This window comes from Psammomys obesus, unplaced genomic scaffold, assembly GCF_907164565.1.
Source record: "Psammomys obesus unplaced genomic scaffold, mPsaObe1.curated_primary_1811, whole genome shotgun sequence".
In the NCBI taxonomy this organism is placed as follows: Eukaryota; Metazoa; Chordata; class Mammalia; order Rodentia; family Muridae; genus Psammomys; species Psammomys obesus.
Window position 1 is genome coordinate 630,833 of NW_026589447.1, and position 24,793 is coordinate 655,625.

Genomic DNA, 24,793 nt, shown 5'->3' on the forward strand with positions numbered 1-24,793 from the left:
TGAGACAGTGAGACCTGCAACCAACAGCAGTGTGCTTACTGTAAAGATGTTTGCTGGATACCCAGTGCATGCCAGACCCTGAAGCTCCATTGCTTTTCTCTGCCTTGGGCTGGCAGCCTATAATTCTAAAGCAGTTTCACACAAAGATTTGGAAAATCCCAGCTACCCAGGGGAAGAGCAGAAAGCCACAATTTCTGGCAAGCAGCAGAGCTCCTAGGGGCCATCACATCTGCTGTGTCAGAGGTCAGTTCAGCAACAAGGACGTAGATTTGGATGATAAAAGGGAATCCAAAGACCCATGGCATGCAGATAATTTCTGAATTCCTTACTTGGCTTAACCCACTGTTAGGAGTTGGAATTACTCATTACCAGTCTGCACATAGACACCCAATACTATGCTTTAAAGGGAATCTTCCCAACCTTTTAGGAATTGGCCTTGTAAAGTGACATGTACACACATGCAGACTGACAAACAATTTAAACACTACACTAAGAAACCATCAACAAACATTTATCAGCACCAAAACATGCCAAGCAAAACAAAACAAAACAAACAAACAAACAAAAAACCTTAGGAGGAAGAATAGGGATAGAAGGGTACAATGAAACCTGGACTCTCACAGAAGAAGCAAAGGAACCAACAAGAGCAGTGCCTGGGAGCACCATGTGCTACAACCTGACTAACTGGTGGCTGACAGGAAACCTGAGTGCCTGGGGAAAGGGCTGTGCTTGGTGACTGCAAAGCTCCCCAGGCGTTTTAGCTCTGTCTACCTCTCCCTGAGGTAGCGTCTGGCTGGCTGGCTCCAAGGAATCCTGCATTCTTACCTGTAAAGTACTCTCCAAACTCTTGCTCCAGTTTCATGGCTTTGTCATAGATCTTATTTGCTTGTTCATATGTCTGCCGTCGGTTCATTTCCCTGGCAAAGACAGAGACGCTATACATTTCCAAAGATCCCATGTTTTAACACAACAAAATGTTCGAAGGTTCCTGAAAATCTGTTAAACAGACACCTTAGAGTAGCCCCATGGCTCACTCCCTCCTCAAAACTTACAAGTCTAAAAGCCCAACTGGGAGGGAGGAGCACACCCAGGCCCCCAAACAAGAGGAAAAGCAGATACTCAGAGTTGGTTTCAGGCCTTCTCTGGATCCTAGCCCTGCCCAACAAATCTATTTTATTTCCTCTCCAGGGTCATCTGAGCCCCAAAGACACTTACATAAGTGCTTCAATGGACTTGGGCTTGATGAAAATGGCAATGGGGTAAAGTTGTGCTTGCTGCAGTCTCTTTATAGCGTTGCCGGAGACATCTAAGATGCAGTGCTTGCCCTGAAAAACCAGACCTGTATCAGCTCATCCAGTTCCTGTCTAGAGATCCCCACCAAGAAATCCAGTGGCATCTCAAACATCAGCCTGAGGAGAACCCAGGCACACAGACCCTAGGGGCCCGAGAAGTTCCCAGGCACACACACCCTAGGGGCCTACTTCCTGTTTCTGTGATGGCTCATCTTGATTGTTAGAGATTGGGTTATAGCTCAGAGGTAAAGAGCACTGGCTGCTCTTCCAGAGAACTGGGGTTTAATTCTCCAGCACCCACATGGCACCTCACAACTGTCTGTAACTTTAATTCCAGGGGATATGACACCCTTACACAGACACACATACAGAAAAAACACCAAAGCACATAAAATAATAATAAATATTAAAGAAGAAGTACCTTAGAGATGACTGAAGCTCTATACCTTTGAGGGCCTTACCAGAAAGGGTTAATAAGGGGAAAGAACTGCCTGACTACAGGTAAGCACCATCCCATGGCCTTGGAAACTCCAGATGAAACAAAAAGGGGGAAAAACAAGAAAGCTCCTCAAGCACAAGTTTCTCTTTACTTTCTTCTAAGCAGAAAAGCAGGTCAGCTTTTCTATGCCCACACTAGCACAAATGACAAACCTCTGAAGCCATGAGCCAAAAATCAATCTCTCCTCAAAGTCGTTTTTTCACAGTGACAAGAAGTCTGATGAACACAGCCTCTATAACCCAGAAGAAGTCACTGCTCTCTAGGGGCCTTACTCCCTGGTGGCTGAGGCTCACTCCAATGAATGTTGCACAACAGAGACATACGCTGTGACTGGTGGCTCAGCACATGGAGAGACACAGTAGCTATGGTGAGCAGTGATAGCTTTTGGTCAGGATGTGAATGCAAGTGGACACCAGGCCTAAGCATCTGTCTTCTCCATGGCTCAAGGGGAGCCAGACCATCTCCTCTCTGCTTACCCTCTCTGCAACTGCCCGCACTGACTGGATGCTGGTCCCATAGAGATTATCGTTGAATTGGCCCGCCTCAATGAACTTGTTGTCCTGAATATCCTTCTCCATCTGTTCCCGGGAAACCACAAAGTGATAATCCTGTCCATCTACCTCATTATCACGCCGGGGCCGGGTGGTATCTGAGGAAGGAAGGAAAAAGAAGTAAGGAAATGTTGTGTGCCCCACAGGCAATGATCTGGCCTATAAAAGCCCACTTCATCCTTTCTCACAGGAAGGACTCAAGGCTACTCTAGTGTTTTTCAGATGAATGAGAAAAAGCATTTGGAAAACGAAATTATATGGCCTATTTCTCTCCCAAACTCCAGATATTATATGCTTAGGGATAATGTGGACCAAAATGATGGGGCTTCCTGATTGAGGGTGCAAAACTTGGCATGGGAGGTAGGAAACCCAAAAAAAATGATTCCTCAAACCACTTTGTGTACAATGACCTGGGTTTAATCCCCAGCACCACAGGGAAACACAAACCAAAACAATGATGGGCCTCTCCACTTACAAAACCAATCTTGACCATCACCACCAAAACTTTTACTTCATAGCATCAGGCAAAGCAGTCAAGTTGGATATCAACCCTACCAATCCACCTACTCTGAGGATATCTGTTGCTACCTACTCTCTTCCAGGAGGTCCTAAAAGGCCCTGGTCCTGCACCCTTTCCTTAAAAGTACACACATCCCAGAGTACCAAACCTCATTCCTCTGGGTCTGCCTGGGCTCTTACGTGGCACGCAGGATCCAAATTTATGTGGGAACTCAGAGATCAGGTCATCATTGACTCGGTCCTTCATTGGGCCCAAGATGATCACGGGCCTGGCATAATGTACTGGGAAAGGAGAGCACAAGACAATGAACAAAGGCCCCATGGGGCAGCCAGCCCCACCTCAGAGTAGAGAGGCTCTGTGGCCACTACTCAGACAAGGTGAGGCAACTATGGCTATTCTCTGGCTTTTAATTATAAAGACTTCAAAGAGCCTTTAAATTTGACAATCTTAACTCTCAGGCAAGTCTGAAATCGTAAGCATCTCCCTTTCCAACAGATTCAGGAGCAATTTCCACAGAGATCCTAGCTGCTGAGCAAGCTTCTTGCAAAGCAGATGCCCAGAGGAAGATACAGGTCCTCCACCCTTATAGCAACATCTGTCTCTATTGAAACAGATCTTCCCTTGCTTTCCTCAGAAATCCTCCCTTTGGAAGCCATCCTAGCAGTGGGAAAAATTATCACAAGAGGTGTATGGAGCATGGCATTCACCCAGTGATGCTTGGGAGGAGCCAAGGACTATATATGCCAAGTCTCCTCTTCCTCCCCTGCCTCCAAGCTACCCTCTTTCACTAAATCCCATGACAGGGAACTGTCACAAAAGCAAGACTCTCAGATGTGGGCTTACTTTCTTGTCGTGTCACTGGCTCATAGGACAAAATAGCATCCTCTTGTCCTTCTGCAAAAATGGAAATACATTAGCACTTTATGATCTGATGAATGTCTATGTACAGCATTCACCACATCCCACAACCACCACAAAACAGTCTCACTTTCTGTTGGCAGAAAGGCTAAGGAGTCATTCACCAGCCTTGGGCTGGGCTGTTTTCATTCAGTGAAGTATTGCCCAATTATGGGCCAAGGCCCAGAAGCCAAGAAGTCTCCACCAAACCACCCCGAGATCTAGGGAACTACTTGTAGGTGGTAGTTGGTTATGTTCAGTAGCCCCTTGTTCTGAAGAGAAGCTCCAAAATGGCTGAAACACACTTACCGGAGTCACTTTACCGGAGTTCAGACACAGCCCAATCCCTAAAGCTGTGGCCTAATGTTGCCCCTTTAGGGGTCTATTTATTTACCAACCTCCTATCTCTAAGAAACATCTAGAAAAGTGGTGCATATCTGAGCTAAGGTCCCAGTGCCCTTTAAGAGCAATACTGAGCCTGCTCTCTGCTCATGGTGGACCCCCATGCAACCTGGCAAGGATGAGGTCTTCCTAAATCAGTCATCCAGACACTTGGTGCTGGGGACCTTCAGTTCCCAAACTAGCTGACAGCAGTACTGGGGAAGGCAGTGATTCCTGAGTGGAGCCACACAATACTTGCTACAGAGCTACTTCTAAGCCTGAGACTCCTGGGTGGAGTTTGAAAGTTCTCTAGTCACTGTGTTTCGTCAAAAGCCAGCATTCCCAAAGCTTGTGAGGTTTGAACCATGGCTTCAATGCTGTAGTCATAGGAGCTTTCAAAGCACTTTGGGCAGTTTCCTTCCTGACTCTGTAACCCAACCAGTAGGTAAGGTGGTCCTAGGAGCCCAGAAAGGCAGGTAGAAGCCAGCAGTCATTTTACTTTTGGTCTCTGAGCCAATCTGTAAAGCTGGCAGTCTCAAATGCCTTACATGCCTGTGGCAGGGACCTGATCCACTGGCAGTTTACCCTCCCCAGTACCCGGGGGATGGTTTCAAGACAGGTCCTAGCCAGAGCTACAGGGTTCATTCTCCCTCTAATCTACAAATGCCATGCCACAAGGTGAACGAACTGGCCACAGCATCTCTAGGGGCTCAAAGTGTACATGGCTAAAAGGAGCAGCAGCCTCTGAGTAGGGATGGTAGCGGTGTAACACTGGAATGGTGATGGCTGGCTGGGAGGCATGGGGGAGCTACAGGACACAGGAGCATGACACACACTTACTGGAACTGCTTTCGCTGTCACTGGTGTTGGATGTCACTCTCTCTGCAAGCCAACAAGAAAGAGACTCCAATTCAGAACACACCACGGAGAGGTCACATGCAGCACAAACTCAAATGCGCCAGGAGTAAGACACTGAGATGCCAACCAAGTCAGGCCACAGGAGGCCTGCCACATCTAGGCCACCAACTGGGAAGCACAGCTCCAATCCTGATGTTCTGGCCACCTCCTCTATATCCCCAGAGCCCCACTCAGTTTGCCAAGTCCCTCCATAGGCACTAGAAGCCTTATTTCCTTTCACAGCAGTTTCTTCATCTGAATCAAGCCAGCTGATTTGGATGGTTTCCAAATCCTCCCTCAAAACTCATCTCCTAAGGCTAATGGGCAGGAGAGAAATGGATAGGGACAGTCAAAGAGAAAAGCCCAGGCATGCTTCCTGCTCATGCATTTTCTCCCAAAATAGAGAGAAAACCCTGTACCTTTCGTAAAAGGTACAGAATTATGTGACACTTTGCAACTTAGGGGCTCATCACTGGATGGATGGGACAGTCACCAGGAATGCTGCTCTGACCTTCAGTGAGGCCAGAGCCTGCCTTCTACCGATGCTGAGGAGAGCAGTGACGGGGATCCACCACAAGGCACATGTCAAATACACAGAAACAACAAGCCAGGAAGACTACCTGGAAGACAAGTCACCCCTCCCATCACAGACAGTTGGGACCTGCCCATCTTGGAGTATGGGCAAGAAAGCTCAAGCAAAGAGCTGCATTCACAGGAGGCATAGACACGGCAGCCCTCTCAAAAGAACAAGAGGCAAATGGAAATGAGACACTGACACACCAAATTATGGAGAGATGCTGCTCGTTTCAGCCAGGACCATGATATGCTGTACCCACCTCCCCAAGGACCTGCTGAGTTGTCTGACACACGTGGCTAGTCCCTGAATATCCCCCAAGGACAGCTCCTCTGTCTTTCATCTTTATCCTTTATTGGGGGAGACTATATGTGGACAGAGCTCACCTGTAAGGCTATCCTCTGGATATGTGCAGTAAGCAAGGAACCAGGTCCTCCTAATTCCCACTCCCGAATGGAGATGTCGGTCAGAGCTTTTCTGAGATAAAATCACTAACTAAACATGGCCCTAAGGTAGTGTAGATATCTTCACCAGGCCAGCTTGGCTTCTTAGAGATGCTCTATGGACAACTGGCCTTGTGGTAACAGCTGAACTCCTAGGATAGCTCAGATGTGGGGTTCACCCTGTGTCCCCTTAGAAGGACTAGAAAAGCTAGTTTCCAAGCTAAACTTTTTGATGTAGGGTTACTTGGAAGCGATTCAATCAACAGGTTCCTACCCTCTACAGGAAGCTGAACATCAGCTGAGCCCTCACCCTGATCATGCACCTGGACCCACCTCACTTCTGTGGAGCCAATAAGCTCATACCCTACCACTCAGAGGCATAGAAAGAAAGCACAGGCAGGAATGCTAAAAATTTCTTAGAATACCAGGGCCATTTGGGGCCACATTTTCTCCTGCCATGAGAAAGGGTCTCACATTGTCCTCCCTCAACCCTTCACTTTCACCCATGTCTCCTATACCCCCCACACTCCATGATCTCCATTCATGCCACAAATACAGTTAATGGTGTGTAAATTTGACTTACTCAGGTTCTTTGCTCCATAATAATCGTCACTTAACCCAGGGAAGTCCTGATTTCACAGACAGCAGGGACAGAAAGGGGATGGGGAGGAGAAGAGGGGAGGAAAGGAAAGAACCAGGGAAAAGCAAAAAAAAAAAAACAGAACAACAACGAAGGGAAGGAAGAATACAGAGGCAGTTGAGCATTAGTGATAGGAGTATAAAGTCCCATGAAGACAGAACTACAGTGAAGTGAAGACATCTGCTGAATAAAGAGTATCCCATGTCAGGTAAGACATCTGACCCTGATGCTATCCAGCTTGTGGCCAGAAGGCCTTGGAGTACACTGGCTTTCTGAGGTACTCTATAGCCCACATACCCACAGCATATGACAGGCAACACTCCAAGGCTTAAAAGCCCCTTCTCTGACCAAAGGTATAATTAATTGTAGAGCCAGGTCTCTGCTTTGCCCCTGCAACACATCTCCCATTGGTGCATGAAAGAGACATGGCTATATGCCAAGCGTGCAGACAGAATTATCAGCACCCTGGGAGCTTTCCCCCAAAACACCTCAGCCTGTCCAAGCCCCTCAAAGTCTTCTCTGTGGTATGGTATAAAGAGCTTCCCTAAGCTTGGTTTCTAGAGAACAGGTACCAGACAGTTGCAACCCTGTTGGCCAATGGGCACCCCTAACTGGCCAGGCCATTAAACTGTGACAGATCCCAGGCTGGGCTCCATGAGGAGGTTCTGGGCTTATCTGGTAATAAACTGTGGCAATATTACCTCAGATCTTTATCTCAGGCTCTCACTGCTCACCAGCAGAATCAATCTACTCTATCTCCTGTCACCGAGCAAGCTCAACAGTATGGCCTAATCTTCATCTGGATGAAGACACCTTATTCTATCAGGGTTACCCCAGGTGGCCACAACCCACACATAACATGATCATAAACCAGGTGGGCCTATTAGGGAACATTTTCTACCAGAACTACTCAGTATCCTGTCAGACCCTGTAGCCCTGGATGAGAAGATTGCTCCGTGAAAGATGGAGGAATGATTGGTAAATGAGAGACATATACAATTTCACAATGACATGAATGAGAACCTACTGTACAAACCTGACCTGGAGTTAAAGTTATTGTCAGCATAACTAGTTTCTGAGGCCTGTGGTAAAGTAAGATGATTTAGCAGGATTGAATTGGTTCCTTATGCAGCCCAGTGTTGTTGCCTGTTCTACCAAATGAGTTTTGTGGTTTTCAACAAATCTTTATTTAGATAATGCTGAGTAACACTGTGTCCACATCAGCTCATACGGGCAGGAAAAGTTTTCTTGTGGTAACTGGCTCTGCAGGTACCTGGCATAATATGAAGCCTGCTGTGAGTCATAAGGGTATCCTGTATGCTTACACACACATGTGCCCAGCTTTAGGGATATGGGGAACAGGCTCTTCTCTTAACATACATGAATGAAATTAAGGGAAAGAAAACACAAGAGGCGGGAGCCAGGAGGAGTCCCTTGATCTTGTTCTCTTAAAATACCAGTTTCTAACCCTGATACTAGCTGAAAACCATTCCTTATCACAACAGCACAACTCTGTCTCACACTTCCAGCAGAGGTGCCTTGGAGATACTTAGAGCCTTCAACACTCAATCTAAATTAGAAGCTGGACAAATAGGGCCTAGCATCTCCCTGTGCAGGCCAGGTTCTATCCTGACTACAAATAAGCAGGTGCACACAAACAAGTGCTTGGGCAGCCACCAACTCCTTCTAGGGGAAGGGGCAACTGAGGACTAAGAAGACAGGGCTGCAAATGGTCTGCTCTCTGGACTCTGCTGCTACTTACGTTCCTGTATGCTGTTCTCCTGGGCCATGTTTTCTTTGCTCTTGTAAAATGGAAACTTTCGAGAGAGGCGAAAACTCTTTTTACGTTTCGTTTTGACCAACTGTGAAAGAACATGAAGATGGACGGGGAAGGACAGAAGAAAAAAAAACAACAATGGATTTTAAAGCATGCAAGAAAAACTAAAATGGAGACAATGATGAGCTAAATAAAAGACCATCTTTCACAAATGGAGTCTATGAGATTAAATGAAAATTGATGTTAAGAGGAAAATTATGTTTACAGGAAAATGTGGTAGGGATGTTAGATGCTCTACTCAGTCAAGCATCACTCACTGGCCTTCCTACAGAATAAAACTCACTGTTGCCTCCTAGACACACAGCCCTAACATACCACTGATACACAGGCATCTACTCCATGCTTCTCTTCCCTCTATTGCTCCACAAGTTCTTTGGCCTTTGTTGCAAAACTCATAAAAAAAAAAAAAAAAAACAAAAAAAAAACCAAATGAGTGATGGGAGAGTCTCCTTTTCCAGTGCTGTCTGAGGGCAAGCAGAAACTCTGGGGATGGCCTTCTTGGCAAGATGATAACAACAGGTTCTGTTCAGGGTCTCCAAGGCCCTGGCAGGGTCTGCTGCCAGGAGACAACCAGGAGTGTTTTCATCTTCCCTACCAGCTTCACCACTTCTGGAGCCAGTCACCCAACAGCAGGGCCACACACTACCTGTGGGCTTTCAGCTTTCTAAAAAACAGACAATTTCCTAGGAGGACAGAGCCTGGAATAACAGAGAACCTTTCATGCTTTCCAGTTCTCCTATACATCAGACCAAACTCCAAGCCCCTCTTCATACCCTGGCTGACTGCCTTGAAAGGGTGGGGATCCCCACTTACCCGGTTAGACTCAATCATCCCTGTCCTCGCATGGAACTTCACAGTTTTCAATCGAGCTCGCTCTTTCTTTTCAACCCTGTTTAGGAGTCAGGAAGTCTAGTTACTGACAGTACAAGGTCTTAGCAATGGGCTGTAGCAGGTACAATCATCACACTGGTTTATTAGGTGAGTACCATGTCCCAAGTACTAACTCTTTCCAAAAGGCCTAACAAGGCATGCACAGTGTACTCAAGTAACTCACAGTATGACAGCAAGCAAAGACGAGCACAAAGACTGGAACATGACGGAGGCAGAGACAATAGGACTAGAGCAAGTTTGAGGCCAGCCAAGGCTACATAGGAAGTTCCAGGCTAGCCTGTGCTACAGAGTAAGGCACTGTCTCATAAAACAAAACAACAAAACCGAGGGTAGAGAAGAAGGTAGGGAAGGAGGGAAGGAGAGGGAGAACAGAAGAGAGGGAAGAGACAGAGAGAACTAGAAAAAGAAGTCAGGTAAAACCTTGCTAAAACCCCTGACAGCTCACCTCTTTTTACTAGGGATTACACCAATCTGTTCACTCTCTCCATGTGGAGTTACCAGCCTTGCTTGCCACCACTCATCATCAGAAGCATTGATGACGTGTAGAATGTCACCATAAGAGAAACTGAGTCCCTGGCTTGGTAGGCAGCTGTCACGAGTCCGATCATAATCAAACAGGGCCCTGAAACACACAGGAAAAGTAAAGAGATCATCTCACTCCTGAATTCTGGGAGATTGGCAGCCAGACAGGATAGCGAAAGAGAGACAACCCAATACCACAGCACACAGGAAGAGATTCTGTGAGACGGTACCTCCTTTCAGACCCCAGTTAATACGTATATATATACCTCCTTTTCAAAGAAGCAACCTATTCCCCAAGGAACACAGGGGGAAATTCTTTCACAAATCCTAACTCTTCCCAGCTTCTAGATATATAGTAGCAGTCAAAAGTAGGACCTGCTCAGCTGCCAACTCTCCACCCTCAAATGTAGCTCAACAAGAGAGAGGAGGAGATTTGGGAGCAAATGTAAAGCAAAGCTCCAAAGTTCAGGCCCTGGTGAAGCTAGTCTACCATGTACCAGCAGAGCTTCCTACTCAGGGAACAAGCACGCCTGAATAAAAAATCTAATCATCTCATCCGATGGTAACCATGTGAATGGTGTCAGTACAAATACGGGACTTCAGTACCAGGGTTTGTTTTTCTACCCACAAAGTGTTCTCTATCTTCTTCATGTTCTTCTTTTCAAAATGTTTGTTTTTATTTCTGTGTATGTGTATGAAAGGATATGCAATATGTGTGCTGAATTCCATAGAGGCCGGAAGGGGGTGTAGGATCTCCTAGAGCTGCAGAAATAGGTGATTGTGAGCTGCCCACCTTGGATACTGGGAATCAAACGCATGTCCTCTGAAAGAGCAGCCAGTGCTCTTAATTTCTGAGCCACCTCTCCAGTTCAACCCCTACCTCTACTCGTTTTGTTCTTAGACAGGGTTTCTTTGTGAAGCTCTGGTTGTCCTAAAACTCACTCTATAGACCAAACTGGCCTTGAACTCATAGAGATCTGCCTGCCTCTGCTTCCCCAGTGCTGGGATTAAAGGCATGTGCCACCATGCCTGGCTCTCTCATTCTTCTTTAACAGTGCACACAAGTCAGGGGACTATGCAGCACCCAGTGCTAAGACTTTACTTTCATTCCCATCGTCTCACACAAGTGGAAGCTACGAGTCCAACAAATCCATTTGTACAAGCCTAGATGAAAGATGGGATATAGAAACAGAACCTTCTTGAGACTTGGTGTCAACACAACTTGAAGATGAAAATATCCAAGCTATAACAAAAAGCCCTTTAATTTGCACTGCATAAACTCCAAGCAATAAGGGCAGTGTAAGAGGCCATTTGGTCTACAAGGTCTTTTCTAAGCTCCATGTGACAGGATCAATGCATTTGAAATTAATTGAGTTCCATGAAACCTAAAGCAAGGCAGGCATCTGTCAGCTGTTCTACAAAGAACAAGCTGGAGCAACGCAATTCTAACTGTTGAGCAATATACAATGTCATTGTGAGCTTCAAAACTGAAGTAGAACAGAATTTGTATTACGCACACATTAGTTTGGAAGTTTGGAGAAGGAAATAGAAAGATGGGCAACATGAATCTAAATTCATTTAGATTTAGAATTGGGTGTTAGTGGTATTGGCTGGTATTTACAGCATCAGAGAGGCTTAGCCAAATGATCATGCCCATGCCATGCACAGTATGATGGTTTGAGTGAGAAAGCCCCCCCCCCCCGGCTCATATATTTTAATGCTTGGTCCGATTGATAGAACTGTTTAGGAAGGACTAAGAGGTGTAGCCTTGTGAGAGGAAGTATGTCACTGAGCTATGAGATTTTAAAAGCCCATACTATTCCCAGTTAGTTCTGCCTGCTGTTTGTTGATCAGATGTAAGTGTTTGGCTACTGCTCCAGCTTCCCTCCCTGCTACCATGATCCCCCACCATGATGGCCATGGACTAAGCCTCTGAAACAGTAAGCAAGTCCCCACTTAAATGCTTTCTTTTCTTAGTTGCCTTGCTCATGGTGTTTTGTCACAGAAATAAAAAAAGTAACTAAGACAACTAGTAAGATCCTGTCTCAAAAACTGAAAACAAAACTAAAGCCAAACAGAAGAACTGAGGTATAGATTGGGGTGTATATGTAAAAGGCGAAAAGGCAGAGTTGACTGGATACAAACACAGGTTGTATTTTAGCATCCAGAGAACTGGGTTTATCCTTTGGTGACAACAGCAAGCCTGGGAACATGTGGGGAAGTTGAAACAGATGTGTTTTCTAGATGCCAAGAATCCAATAATTTGTCATCTTAAAACATCTGAAATTATATATACATATAAAACTTATATGGCATCTACTTCCAAGATAAGTTCAGGTGCTGTACAATATTAAACACATACAAGTCAAGTTGGAACAAACACTGATCCAAGCTAGTGGGAAAGCCAGTACTTATCAATGCACATTAGGAGCTGTACTGTTCACGTTGTTTTGTAACCCCAGCATGTGTTCCCTTTACAATTTCCAAAAATGTAAGTCAATTAAAGAAGAAATTGAGAAACAACTCCACTAACCACAGGCTTGAGCCTTTTACTTCAGGAGATGCTCGAAGTTCCCTGGCAAACAAGGTCAAAAAGTTATATAACTCCAAATTCCCATGAAAAAGTAGCACCTGTTCCATTTGGCTTTTGTTTGACAGCTTTATGAATGATGGACAAGGCTATATCAAAGAAAGGAATGGACAATGCTTTTAAGCTATGACTTTGTTAAGGACACAGAAACATGATAATCTCAGTTTTAAATTCTGAATATGTAGAGATATGAACCCAAAATATGAATTAAGAATTTCCTTTACTATCAATCAGGAGTGCTAATAGTAAAAGAACTCAGCAGAATATTGGGGCCTCAATGTTCAATTTATCCACTTTCTTGTCTGAAAGAAGAAATTTCTTATATATTCTTAAAGCTACTTTCTGGCTCTAGCACTTAATGAGTCTGGATCTTTCAACAATTCCTTCCTTTGTCCTGATTTTGGTCTGTTTTCAAACCCATGATATGGGATTTTCTCTAAGTCTACTCTTTTCCTGCTGAAATTTTGTTACGCTAAGAACTAGAAGACATCATCCTAGCTGAAGGCCAGACCCAGAAGTATACAGGACATCACTCAGCACTCTATAGTGGGCAAGTATCAGACCAGGACTCTTAAATATAAAACAATTTCATGAGGTCTAAGTAATAGCCACGTGTCTTTAAAAATATACGCCCTAATTTGCCACATGGCTCTGTCTAGAATCTACTGTTTCTCCATTATTTAAATATATTTGGAGAATTCTTTCTGTAGGTACTTTGTTAAATATGAAACGCACAAAAGAATGTGCTGAGTTTTTTTTTTTCTATTTGCAGTTTTGATTGATAGAAAGTTCTTAATTAATCTTTAATATTCTTAACTGAATGGCCTAACAGAGCTTGCCCTCTGGTAGAGGCACACAGTAGGCTGAGTATGATTCAGCAAGAAGCACAGAAAGAAGACAAAGCAAGGCCTAGATTATCCCCAGTGTGTATGAAGCACCATGAAAGCAATAAGAAGGTACTGGTTTTAGAATAGGGTCTCAATAAAGGTACAAAATTTCCAAAGGTAAGGAGAAGGAGAGACTAGTCTTTCTAGCTAGACTAAGCAAAGGCCTGGAAGGAAGAAACAAGAGGTGTGGGCAAGACTCATCATTACATCTATATCTGATTGGGCCACAGAGAGCAGCAGCTGGATTGTCCAGCTAAGTGAGGAGTGTGACATTCACTTAATAAGCTTGTGTGAACCATTTCATTGCCTTGACTTTTTCATCATCAGGTTTTACTTTCATGTGGAAATAAATACAGCAAAGGAAACCAAGCCAGTGTATTAAAGTCAATCTCACATGGCATGTTTCATGTAGCCAAAAAAGATAGAAATCAGATCTTAAAATATGCCACTTATCCTCTAGGATCTTTGAAAAGCATACTAGGGTCTGGAAACATGGTTCAATAGTTAAAAGTACTAGTTGTTCTTACAGAGCAGCCAGGTTCAGTTCTTATCTTCTACATGGTGGCTCATAACCATTCATAGCTACAGTTCCAGGGGACCTAACCCTATCTTCTGACCTCCACAAGTACCAGGCACACACATGGTGTACATACATACAAACATGCAGACAAAACACTCAGGCACGTAACTTTTTAAAATCTAAATGGTAGACCTCTAACATGGTTGCTCAAAGAGAGTGGGTCATTGAATTTTTAAATGTTTAGAAACAAGATTTACTTTGTAGTCCAGAGGGTTCCTGAGCTCTCAGACTCAAGGGATTCTTTGGCCTCAGCTTCCCAAGAAACTGGGACTAGGGAGGCATACCAGTACCCTTTGTGTCTAGCTCCAGTACTTTTTAATAGATGTTATTTTTTTCATTTAGGTTTATGTTACATGTATGAGGTTTTCCCTGCATTTGTATCTGTGCACCCTGTGTGTATATTCGTATAATGTTCTTGTGGAATGTATACAATTTACCCTTGTTCATTCACATGCTGATTTCTCTACCCTGCTATCTGGTTTGGCAGGAACTGTCTCAAATTTGTGTAAACATGGCTACAATTTGTTCATTGTATTGCCAGTCAAAAGAGTCAGCCATTGCTGAGCAGTAGAGAATAAGATATGACATCCTGATCCGGAGGGGAGGAGAAAGGAGGAGTAAGAGAAAAGATATGAGAGGAGAGGACCTGGAAACACCAGGAGAGATCAACTGGACCTAAGACATGACTAAAAAGCAAGTATACTGTAGGAAATCTGAATGGGAGGAAGCTATGCAGGCTTGGAGGTTTAGGATGGAGTAATTATTGCCCAGCATTGTGCTCTAGGTTAATGAAATAATTCCTAGCCTCTGGTGATTTGGGTATACAGCTGGTTTAAGAATAACTGCTGTTTAACTAAAAGATAAATCAATATTAAATATTAATAATCATCAACAAAGATACAAAGACATCATAAGCACCTTGCATGGCCACTGTGGTACCTTAAACTTAACAAGCCAGAATACAATGAAAAGGCAACTACCCAGCAGGAACTAGAAGTTTTCCAACACAGAGAAAACAAGAACATTTTAGTACTAATAGCCTGAAATGCAAGAGGCTGCTTCCACAGAATTCACCTAAGATTATGCCCATCTCCTGACCTACAGAAGGCCATCCATTTTGCATAGATTGTGTTGCTCCCCTTAGTCCAGTGCACAAATCCTCCACATGCAGCCCAAGTTTCTCTCTGCTTTGTGATCCTGCACACTTCAAATTTCCTCCTTAATCCATTCCAGACATTTGATAGCAACCTTCCTTTATAATTTCTATTTATTTCAATTCTTGTTTGTTTATTTGTTTGTTTGTTTTTTGGAGGCAGAGTTTCTCTGTGTAGCCTTGGTTGTCCTGGACTCGCTTTGCAGATCAGGCTGGCCTCAAACTCACAAAGATTTGCCTGCCTCTGCCTCCCCAGGCGTTGAGATTACAGGCGTGAGCCACCACCACCCAGCTTGCAATTTAATTCTTGCATAATTATTTTTGAGTTTTCATAGTATATCACCCCGGAAGCCCTTCTGAGTGCTTGTGAAGGGTGTATGAGGTCGCTCTATCCCACAGAGCACCCTCAAGTTATTATCAATCAGTGTTCTGCTGTGTTTTGCTTCCAGTGAAGCTGGGGTCTGGGGCATCACTAAAGTGCTAGATAAAGGGAGCATATAATACAAAACTAAACAGACTATCTATTGCCTGGTTGGCCTAACATGAGCACAGAAAACCATAAAGTAGCAGTTACACATCAGCTGTTGACCTTGATAGAAAATTAAAAATTTCCAGTAGCTTTCAAGAACATCCTAAAATTCTAAAGCCAAATTTTTCAGGGGACAGTGAACATGCGTCATAAAAGTAGCACCAAATGTGGCTTCTGGAGTCAGGCATCTTGATTCACCTTCAAAAAAAGAGCAGGTTGGGGACTTCATATGTAATGCCAGACCCTAAAGGGTAACCTAAAGAGACATTTAGGGACCAACAACCCACAACAGGAGACCATGTAGGGCTCACAGGCCCTGCAGATGAAGGTATGAATGGAATGATTCTAGCACTAGTGCTTGAAAGGAGGCAGGTCCAGCAGCCACTGATGACTTCCACACACTGACTGGTGTTTTTAAGGTAGGCCAGGGTGTGCCGTTCAGCAGTGGAGTACATGTGAGGCCCTAGATTTGACCCCTAGACTTGCATAAACAAATGAATCGATAGATAAATAAAGTCTCCACCCCTAATTCTGTTAGTCGGTGAAACCTGCCAATATTTTTCTTTTTAGCATCTTAATTCCCTACTAAAGCTTAATGAATAAATCAAGCTGCACTTCAACGAACACCAGCCTGGGCAAAGTGTCCTGTTGTTGACGGAAAAAGCACTCTCAAGTCTTTTCTGATGACCAAGCCAATATACTAACATTGTTTCATTGAACCAAAACTACAGATGCCTCAAAAGGATTTTCATTTTAGGGTGGGTAGAAGACTGGGAGATGGCCAGCCAGAAGGCCAAAACTCCCAAACTGCCAGAATGTTGTCTTGAGGCTGCAAAGAATGCAGCCAGGTGATGCTGCATAGACTTTCAGAAACTACTTCTACAATTGCACAATTGAGCTTCTTGCCAACCTTTTGAGTCCAAGGTCATTCATTCATTCACTCACTCATTCGTTCATTTAAGAACCAAAGTCAGGTCTGCAATTGGCAGCTTTGCCTTGCCTCTGTCACATGCAAATGGCCTAAACTAAACACCTAGCCAAATCACTGTGTATGAGGTGATTTCTGTGCTCTCTTCCAGCAAACACTGCAGTCAGTAGCAGGGCAAAGCCCAAGTCTGGGCATGCAGAAAGGCCCTGTACATCACACTTACCCAGTAAGAGATGCTTCTAGTGTGGTAAAGAGAGGAAGGGCCCTTCTCATTACAGGCCTGGTGGTTTGAAAGCCAATTGCCAGTGTCCAAACACAGTTATCCTTCCTTCTTCCTCCTGCTCCACTCTTGAAAACTCCCATCACCCCTATGGTTAGAACAGCTGCAACCCACTAGGGTTTCACCTGGTACAGACTCAGTACAGCTGAGGGAGGGAGAGTCTTCAAAATAGCTTTGTAAACAAGAGGGAGATAGATCCCTCCAGAAGAAAGGGGAGGAGGGGATAAAGTGTCAAGAGGAAAAACAGCAGCAAAAGAAAAAAACCCAACCTGAAAAGTGCCGCTGCATCACCCTCTGGGTAAAAGTCAGCTGTAGGAGGACAAGAACCAGAGTGCTGCTTTCCTGAACCAATCCCAGCAACCAGGCTCAAGTTATTAGTTCTGCAGTACTGCCTTCCACAGAACAGGAAACATAATGTTTAGTTGCTCCACTGATGTAAAAATAAGTGTCAATCATGGCATAAAGTGGCCATTCTTGAGCATTCTGACTGTTAAAAACACATTTTGTATCAGACCTGGTGGCATAGGCCTGTAATCCTAGCTACTTGAGATGTTGGGGTGGGAGGATCACCAGACTGAAGTCAGCCTGGGTCACACAGTAAGACTCTGTCTCAAAAAAAAAGAAAAAAAGAAAAGAAGAAGAAAAGGAAAAGAAAAGCAGGCTGAGGATGTAGCCCAGTGGTAGCATATGTGAGGCCCCTAGGTTCAATAAATCCTGAATATTAAGGGGGGAGGGGGTGGCTACCAACTGACCAAACAAACAATAGCAACAACAAACCAAACCAACCAAACAAACAAACAAAAAAAATCCACTCTGCACAATGACCTGAATCTCAAGAGCTAGGGATATATTTTTATCTAATTCCCATCAATCAGTGGGTTGGGGAAACACTGAAAAAATTACACTTTATTAAAGGTCAGTGCAACTCAGTTCACATTGCAATTTGGGAACAGGATGTCTAATTCAAGCCTCAGTTTTGTCATACACAAAATGGAATCATAACATAGCATTATTTAAAATATTTTTTAAAAAAACATTTAAAGAGAATAATAAAGGTCATGATGCATGGGTGACATTGGGGTCCCTTTAAGTTGAAGATGCCAGGGCACCGTTGAAAGCTTCTCAGGAAAATAGGCCTGGAATACCACTTTAGCTTTACCTCTGCAACACCCAGGACAAAAGGTCACCCAGGCTCTTATATAATCCCTTCAGAGACAAAAAAGAAAAATCAAGTATCTTCTCTCAAGAAGCAGTCCATTCCATTTCAGGCTTTTTATTATGAGCTCTTTCTTCCTTATACTGAACTGAAATATGCCTTGGGTGACAGAACAAATCTAATTCCTTTTCCACATGACAAGGTAAGGCAATTAACTTAAGGAAAACTGGGAGGAGGAAGGGAGAGGAGGCCAGTTTGAATATGCTCCTTGTCAGAGGCATGAGGTGAGCAGCTTTATTTTGTGTCTATGTCCACCAGGTTGTTGATATGCACGTTTGAGGTTTGGCAAAAAAAAAAAAAAAAAAAAAATCAAAGGTGTCATTTATACAACAGTATAATGCAAAGCTGTGAAAAGCAATGGTATTGCCATCTCAGGCCCAAAGCTAACAAGGTGTTTAGGGACAGTTAGCAAGGCAGAGAGAGCCTTTAAAGCAGCAAGCAAGTGCCTTGTAGAAGCACAGGTGATGAAGAGGTCAGACTGATGTCAAGAACCAGTGAACCCATCATTGAATATGTCAGACATGAGGTCACTGCCACTCCCTGATAAAGGCTCCTCTGGAGCCTTCCAGTGCTGCTCAGGAATCATTATCACCAGGCTGAAAAGCTGGTGCTCACGTCATGTGAAGTCACTGAAGAACTGACTGGAAGAAGTGACAATAGTGAGTACAGATGAATCCAAAATTTCCCAGCCTGGATGTTAGAAGGCTAAGCTTCAGCAAATGATATTCCTTTGTTAAGTTTTATAGGGACAACACTGCCTAAGACAGTGTTTTCTGGACACTAACAGTGAAGAAACCCATTTTGGGGGTGGGGACATGGCTCAGTCTGAAAAGTTCTTGCTATACAAGTATAAGGGCCTGAGTTCAATCCGAAGCACCTGCATAAAAATGCCGGGCAAGATGTTACATGCTTGCCTGTAATTCCAGTGCTGGGGAAGCAGATGCAAGGAGGAATCCTGGGCTCACAGGCAGTCAGCTTAGCTTACACCTACACACACCCACGCACATACATACATACCCATATGCATGCACATACACACACAGGTATGTAGGCATAAAATTGAGTGCAACATACACAAAAAGAACCCCATTTCCCTCTATTTATGCCTACATTTGCACAGTCTGACTAAGGGACTTGATTTTCTACACAGCCACAGTAATTTCTTAGGGAACTAGTGTTTCTCTCCAGAGAATCCAGAGAAAGAGACGGTAATAATTTAAGAAACTATTGGAATCATTAGGATTATTTGTTTTTTTGTTTTTGTTTTTTTAAGAATGTAAGAAACAAGGTGAAACGAGTTGTGCAGGCCTGAATTCCCAACTACTTAAAAAGCTGAGGAAAGACTGTGTTGGGCCACAGCAATTTAGTGAGACCATACATACCTGAAATTAAAATATACAAATGAAAGGTGCTGAGATGTAGCTGAGTGGTAGAGTACTTGCTTAGCCTGTGTGAGGCCCTGCATTTAAGCCCCAACATCCTCCCCATTCCTCACCACCCCCACACGTGAAAGAAGTAAGTATGCTCACATACAGAAGAGACAGAACCAAGAGTACAGTATAAAGGCTGCTACAGGGATAGAAGAGAGCAGGCCAAGGGGTTAACCCTGGAAAGGGCTCACACTCCCAGCTGTAACCATAAAACATTACTTCCCCTGGTTGCATCTAGTGATCACAGACAGTTCCTATTCTAAACTATATCTACTTTTCTCAGAGACACAGTTAGCTAGCCCAACTTAGGAGCAGATTATATGAAACTGATTCACTAGAAATAGTCATGGTCTTTGCCTTCCTTCCCAGAGTTTAGGCAAGTGGATCCCTTGTCTGAGCCACAGAAGGGTGCTCTACAACAAGAGCCAGGGCCCGGTGCCCCTACCCAAGCAGGGACAACATTAGCAGAGGTTAGGCGGAGAGGAGAGGTCTAAAAATAAGACTCTCTGAAGGAACTGGCGTGCCAAAAGAGAGCTTCCTACGCACACTGGAGTGCCACATCTGCGGCGGCTAGAAGCAGGAACAATCCTGACCAAGTCGCATAAGCATTACCCACTTTTAGGAGTGACAGCACAGGATGATTCCCCCATCAGAGACCCACTGTCCGTGTCATAGATCCGGAGAAAGTGCTTAGTGACCACCAGCAGGCCTTTCTTCTCCATGAAGGAGACTGGAAGGATGGCTGGGCCGTGCCAAGCCTCACTACCCTTCTCTGCTGCTGGCAGAAGGTGACCGCAGCAAATGTTCTCCACCCACAAAGAGCAGAGTGCAGGGCTCATTTGAGAAAAGAACTCAAAGGGTTCTAGTGGGCCTCAGATGCACAGAACGCTCCCTAGGCTGACTCCCTATGCAGCAGGGTCAGTGACAACCAACTGTGGAAAAAGAACAGTGAGCACGTGAGAACTGCAATTAGCATTGAAATCAGTTAGCTACCATCATTTCACACCCCAAGGACACAGTAATTGTCATGTTACCAGGCAACTGGCCTCTCCTTCCCACCTCCAGCAAGTATAAGAGGCCACCAAAGATGTTCAACCAGTTAAATAGGCCTGGAACTACTGCTGGCTCTGGGGAGTAATCCCACCACCTTTCCATAAGGCAACCGACCTTGGAGTATGGTGGCCAAACTGTTGGAGCTCTCAAGAGACAGCAGGAAGAAGGAAACTAGCCCTAATTCTAAGGGAAGTTCAGTGTTCCCTTATCAGTCTACCAACTGAAGGTTTTGTACTTTGACCCCCATCAAGGCTCAAAAGCTCAGTCTTCATGTCACCACATAGCTTTCAAAAGGAAGTGCAACATGATCATCTTCACTGCCTTTCCCTTCTTAAGGGGGTGGAAAGAGGAGAATAGGGATATAGCAAAACATCCAGAATTGCAGCAACCTGCCAGCTCTTCAGTCTCTTAAGAGTCCCTGTACCACAACACTATGATAACTGATATGTTCAGACACAAATCCCCATGTCTTATCATGTGTATGTGGAAGGGGATGCTAAATTTTCCCCTCAAAGCGCAGATTGAAAGTAACGTACTTTCAATATTCCAGTCTTATCTGAATGCTGACTAGCAACAATCACCTAATAGCCTCACAATTAGAGCAAACCGAACATTTCCAGTACTGACTCATTCAGGAGCGAAAAGGAAGAAACCAGTTCACAAAAGGGAGATACTAACCATAAAATACACAGCCTGAGTACACAGTACAAAGTGTTTTAGTGCACAGTATACAATGTCACTCTACCGGTTAGACAAGAAAGGCTAGGCCTGGTGCTCAGAGGGGCAACTTACCTGACATACAATGACCTCTTCTCGCTGGTTCGGAGAGACCCAGACCCAGAACTCATGCTGCTGTTCATCATTTGTTCTCGCAAGTCATGTATCTTGGATTCAAAACGACTGTACTCTGTCAGGGAGGTAAGGGGAAAGACAGAAAAAGAATAAACCCAAGAAGCTCCCTGGGCCAGCACACCCAGTGGCCAAAAAGCCAGGAGGATACTTGGCTTCAAAGCAGCTGGGAGGTGGAATCTTTGCTTTGATAAGCAGAGTCCCTCCCCCGAGTTGAGAAAGACAGACCAACCCCCACTCCACCCCACCCCCAGCCCCCACCCCACCCCCAAGGAGGGAAAAATACACCTAGAAAAAAAGAAGTCGCATTTGGGCATGTCAAATGGAAACAGCTTTTATCTGCTTCAAGATCTCATTGATCCTTAAAAAAAAAAAAATCACAACTGGAAAGAGGTTCCAGGGCAGCCTTTATGAATCTTTAGAGCAGGAACTGAGGTCCAAGGAGAGCAGATGGGCAAGAAGACTTTCCCAAAAAGCGGACTGCAGAGAACAGATGGCCCTGAGACACAGGGCAGGGGGCCTGGAAAGGACCAGAGGCTCTTCAATCATTGGTAAGTAAGGAGGACAGTTTTCCCAGGGTGACATTTTGAGTGGGGAGATAGCAGATCCAGTACAAAGCCTAAAAAGAAACAGTGCAACCATTTGTCAAACCTTAAATCTAAAGCTCTCCTTATACAACATTTTCAGGTCTATGATTGCTTTGTTGAATGGAGTATACTGAGAGGCACAGGATATAGAAATGGCCGAAAACAAGGCATACTTCTGGGAAAAGCTGACTTGAGGGGCAGTTGAAATCATACTGGAGGTTGAAGGCCGGGCAACTGCTTCAAAACACCTCTCGGGGAAATTTTTCACAACAGCATTTTTATGCACCATGGAGGGACTGGCAAGAAGCAACTCCACCTAGCCTTTGTGACTCTGCGGGAGAAAGCACACCACCTACTCCACCTCCCCACCCCGTCACCTCCCTCAGCTCCCTGGGCAAAGCAACCTGACCTTCAGCTGGGTGAAGAGGGAAATGCTAAGAAACCAAGATGAGGACTGCATGGACTTAAAAGTCACATAAAGACCCTCCTCTCAAAGTTCCTTGTTCTTCACTGTGTTATCAATGAAGGCAACTGGCTAAATTCATGTGTTCTTTTATTCATCACGCACTGAGTGCTATGATGATTTGTCCTCATTACTTTCTCCTGTCCCCTACAATCCTGGAGGAAGCAGTTGAGTCACTGACTCACCTATTAAATGGTGGGGAAGGTGGCGCAGCACACAGCAGTTGGACATTGTGCATGTTCTGGGAGTTAACAAGGCAACGCATCAATATAAATAAGGTGTCCTAATCTAAACATAAAGGGTGGTGACTGATTTGTCATAGAAGCCTTGGGCTGCTCAGAAAGCCAGGATCCCTGCCTCACCTTAGGGCTTGGCCTCTAACCCTGATCAGAGATCATTTCTTGCTCCTTCCTCCCAGGCCCTCCCTTCTAGTTCACTCACTCAGGGAAGAACCAGGTAGGCAAGAGATCTAACCAAGCAGTACTTCCTTGGTGATGATGAATCAAAGAACTATACAAAGAACCTGGAATGTATCTAGCACAGTGGCTTATACCAGTAATTGCAGCAACCAGAAGGCTAGGGCAGAAGGGTCAAAAGTTCCAGGCCAACCTGATTACAAAAAAGACCCCACCTTACTAAATCAACACAGCCCCCAAACTCAGAACAACAGATGACACCCAAGCTATCTGCAAGCATTTTGCTCTTGTCTATGCATTGCATTCTTTAGAGGTGACCCTGCACACTGAACTCTAACAGAGCAGCAGCAGGTCACAATGGTTGCTTAGTAACTATGTTTCTCAAAAAAAAAAAAAAAAAATCCTTTAAAAACAACCACCAAACCTCCATTTCCTCAAAACTCATAATCCAAGGCTGATAATTCTGGACCAGGGGAGCCAATTAAAGTAACGAAGGGAAGGCAAGTAAAGTTGCTGCTTTGAGGAATCTATTACTGGTTTTCAAGTTCCTTAGACTCTTTCATTTTTCTTATTCAGATGAACCCCCTAGAGTTTCACTCCTTACCAGTTTCTGGCTTCTATTTAGATAGTTATCTAATGTCTACTAGGCAGAATAGCCTGTGCTAAATGATTGTTGAGCAAATAAGGAACGATTTAGAAAACTGTGTTCAAGTGGAAGTATCGGTTATCAAACTAACAAAGCAAATGATTTACTTAACTGATGGGTGCCAGCTCCTCAGAGGATTTTCAAAGGTAATAAAGAAGTACCCATGGGGCTGGAGAGAGATAGCTCAGTGGCTAAGAGCACTGGCAGCTCTTGCAGAGGACCTGAGCTTGGTTCCAGCACTCACATGGCAGCTTACAACTCTCCATAACTGCAGTTCCAGGAGACATGATGCTTTCGTTCCAGAGGTTAGTGGTTGGGAGCAACTCAGGTTGCTCAACACTCTTTTAGGACGTTCGTAACACCCATTGATCACCTGGTTAACAGATCCGCAATGCTAGGGAGGGAGCAGAGGCCTAGGCAGGCCCTTCACCAGTAAGCTACATCCCAGACTAGTTAACAGACTTTGTATAGAACCAAGCCATTCCAACAAAAAAGTATGCAGAATGGACTTAAGAGAATGACTCGTAATATTATTAAATATTTCCCTAGGACAAAAGCGTCACTTAAACAACAGCTAAATTCTAAGACTTTGCAAAAAAAAATTTTTTTCCTTCCCTTCCACTTAACAGTAAAGCAGCCATTATTTGGAGGGCATCTCTTAGGCCCAAGTTACTGCGTAGGAAGCCACTTGACCAGCCTTCCTTCTGAGAGGGGCCCACTTCAAATAGGCTACTTTAAAGAAGCACTACCTATTACTAAAATCTTAAGTCTATTAAACTGTACTTTATTCATTTTTCCCATTCAGATAAACCCAACCATTTGTAACCCACAAAGATATCCACGATGAGTCATACTTTGCTTCCTCCTTCCCTTTTACCAATGCTAATCACACATAGAGAAAGAAGCCAGGAAGTGCACAAGTAGAAGCCAGGAGAAAAAAGAGGATTTCTCAGGGACCATAGTGTGCCTTAAGATCAGAATTCTGGAAAGCCCCCCCACATCCAACCCCTGATACACTATGACCAGAACTCACGAATCTGCCTTCAAAAAGCATTAAGTAACTGTGATGCCCCATCAAGTTGGAACCCACTGGTCTGGACTTACTTAGAGAGGTCAGTTTGGTTTTATGGCAAGGCAATGATCCTATAGAAAGTTTGCAAAGGAAGGCAGGGCAAGAGGATAGAAAGCTTCCCAAAATAAATTTGATAATACAATCTCAAATTCACAAAAAGGACAATGCAA

The 24,793-nt window shown here is 44.4% G+C and overlaps 1 protein-coding gene across 7 annotated transcripts in view; it reads right to left on the bottom strand.

Moving 5' to 3' along the window:
* Dlg3 (discs large MAGUK scaffold protein 3) overlaps window positions 1-24,793 on the bottom strand; it is a 52,479-nt gene that overhangs the window by 2,422 nt on the left and 25,264 nt on the right. For 4 of the 7 annotated variants that reach the window (XM_055605047.1, XM_055605045.1, XM_055605049.1 and 1 more), the window contains 10 exons: window positions 21,383-21,497; window positions 9,868-10,044; window positions 9,345-9,420; window positions 8,457-8,556; window positions 4,981-5,022; window positions 3,706-3,756; window positions 3,042-3,143; window positions 2,268-2,440; window positions 1,216-1,325; window positions 826-917 (listed from right to left, as the gene is read on the bottom strand). In XM_055605047.1, coding sequence (XP_055461022.1) covers window positions 826-917; window positions 1,216-1,325; window positions 2,268-2,440; window positions 3,042-3,143; window positions 3,706-3,756; window positions 4,981-5,022; window positions 8,457-8,556; window positions 9,345-9,420; window positions 9,868-10,044; window positions 21,383-21,497 — 1,038 coding nt within the window. Of the gene's footprint in view, window positions 1-825; window positions 918-1,215; window positions 1,326-2,267; window positions 2,441-3,041; window positions 3,144-3,705; window positions 3,757-4,980; window positions 5,023-6,637; window positions 6,684-8,456; window positions 8,557-9,344; window positions 9,421-9,867; window positions 10,045-21,382; window positions 21,498-24,793 lie in introns of all 7 variants that reach the window. The other 3 variants (XM_055605048.1, XM_055605046.1, XM_055605044.1) reach the window with 2 other exon arrangements.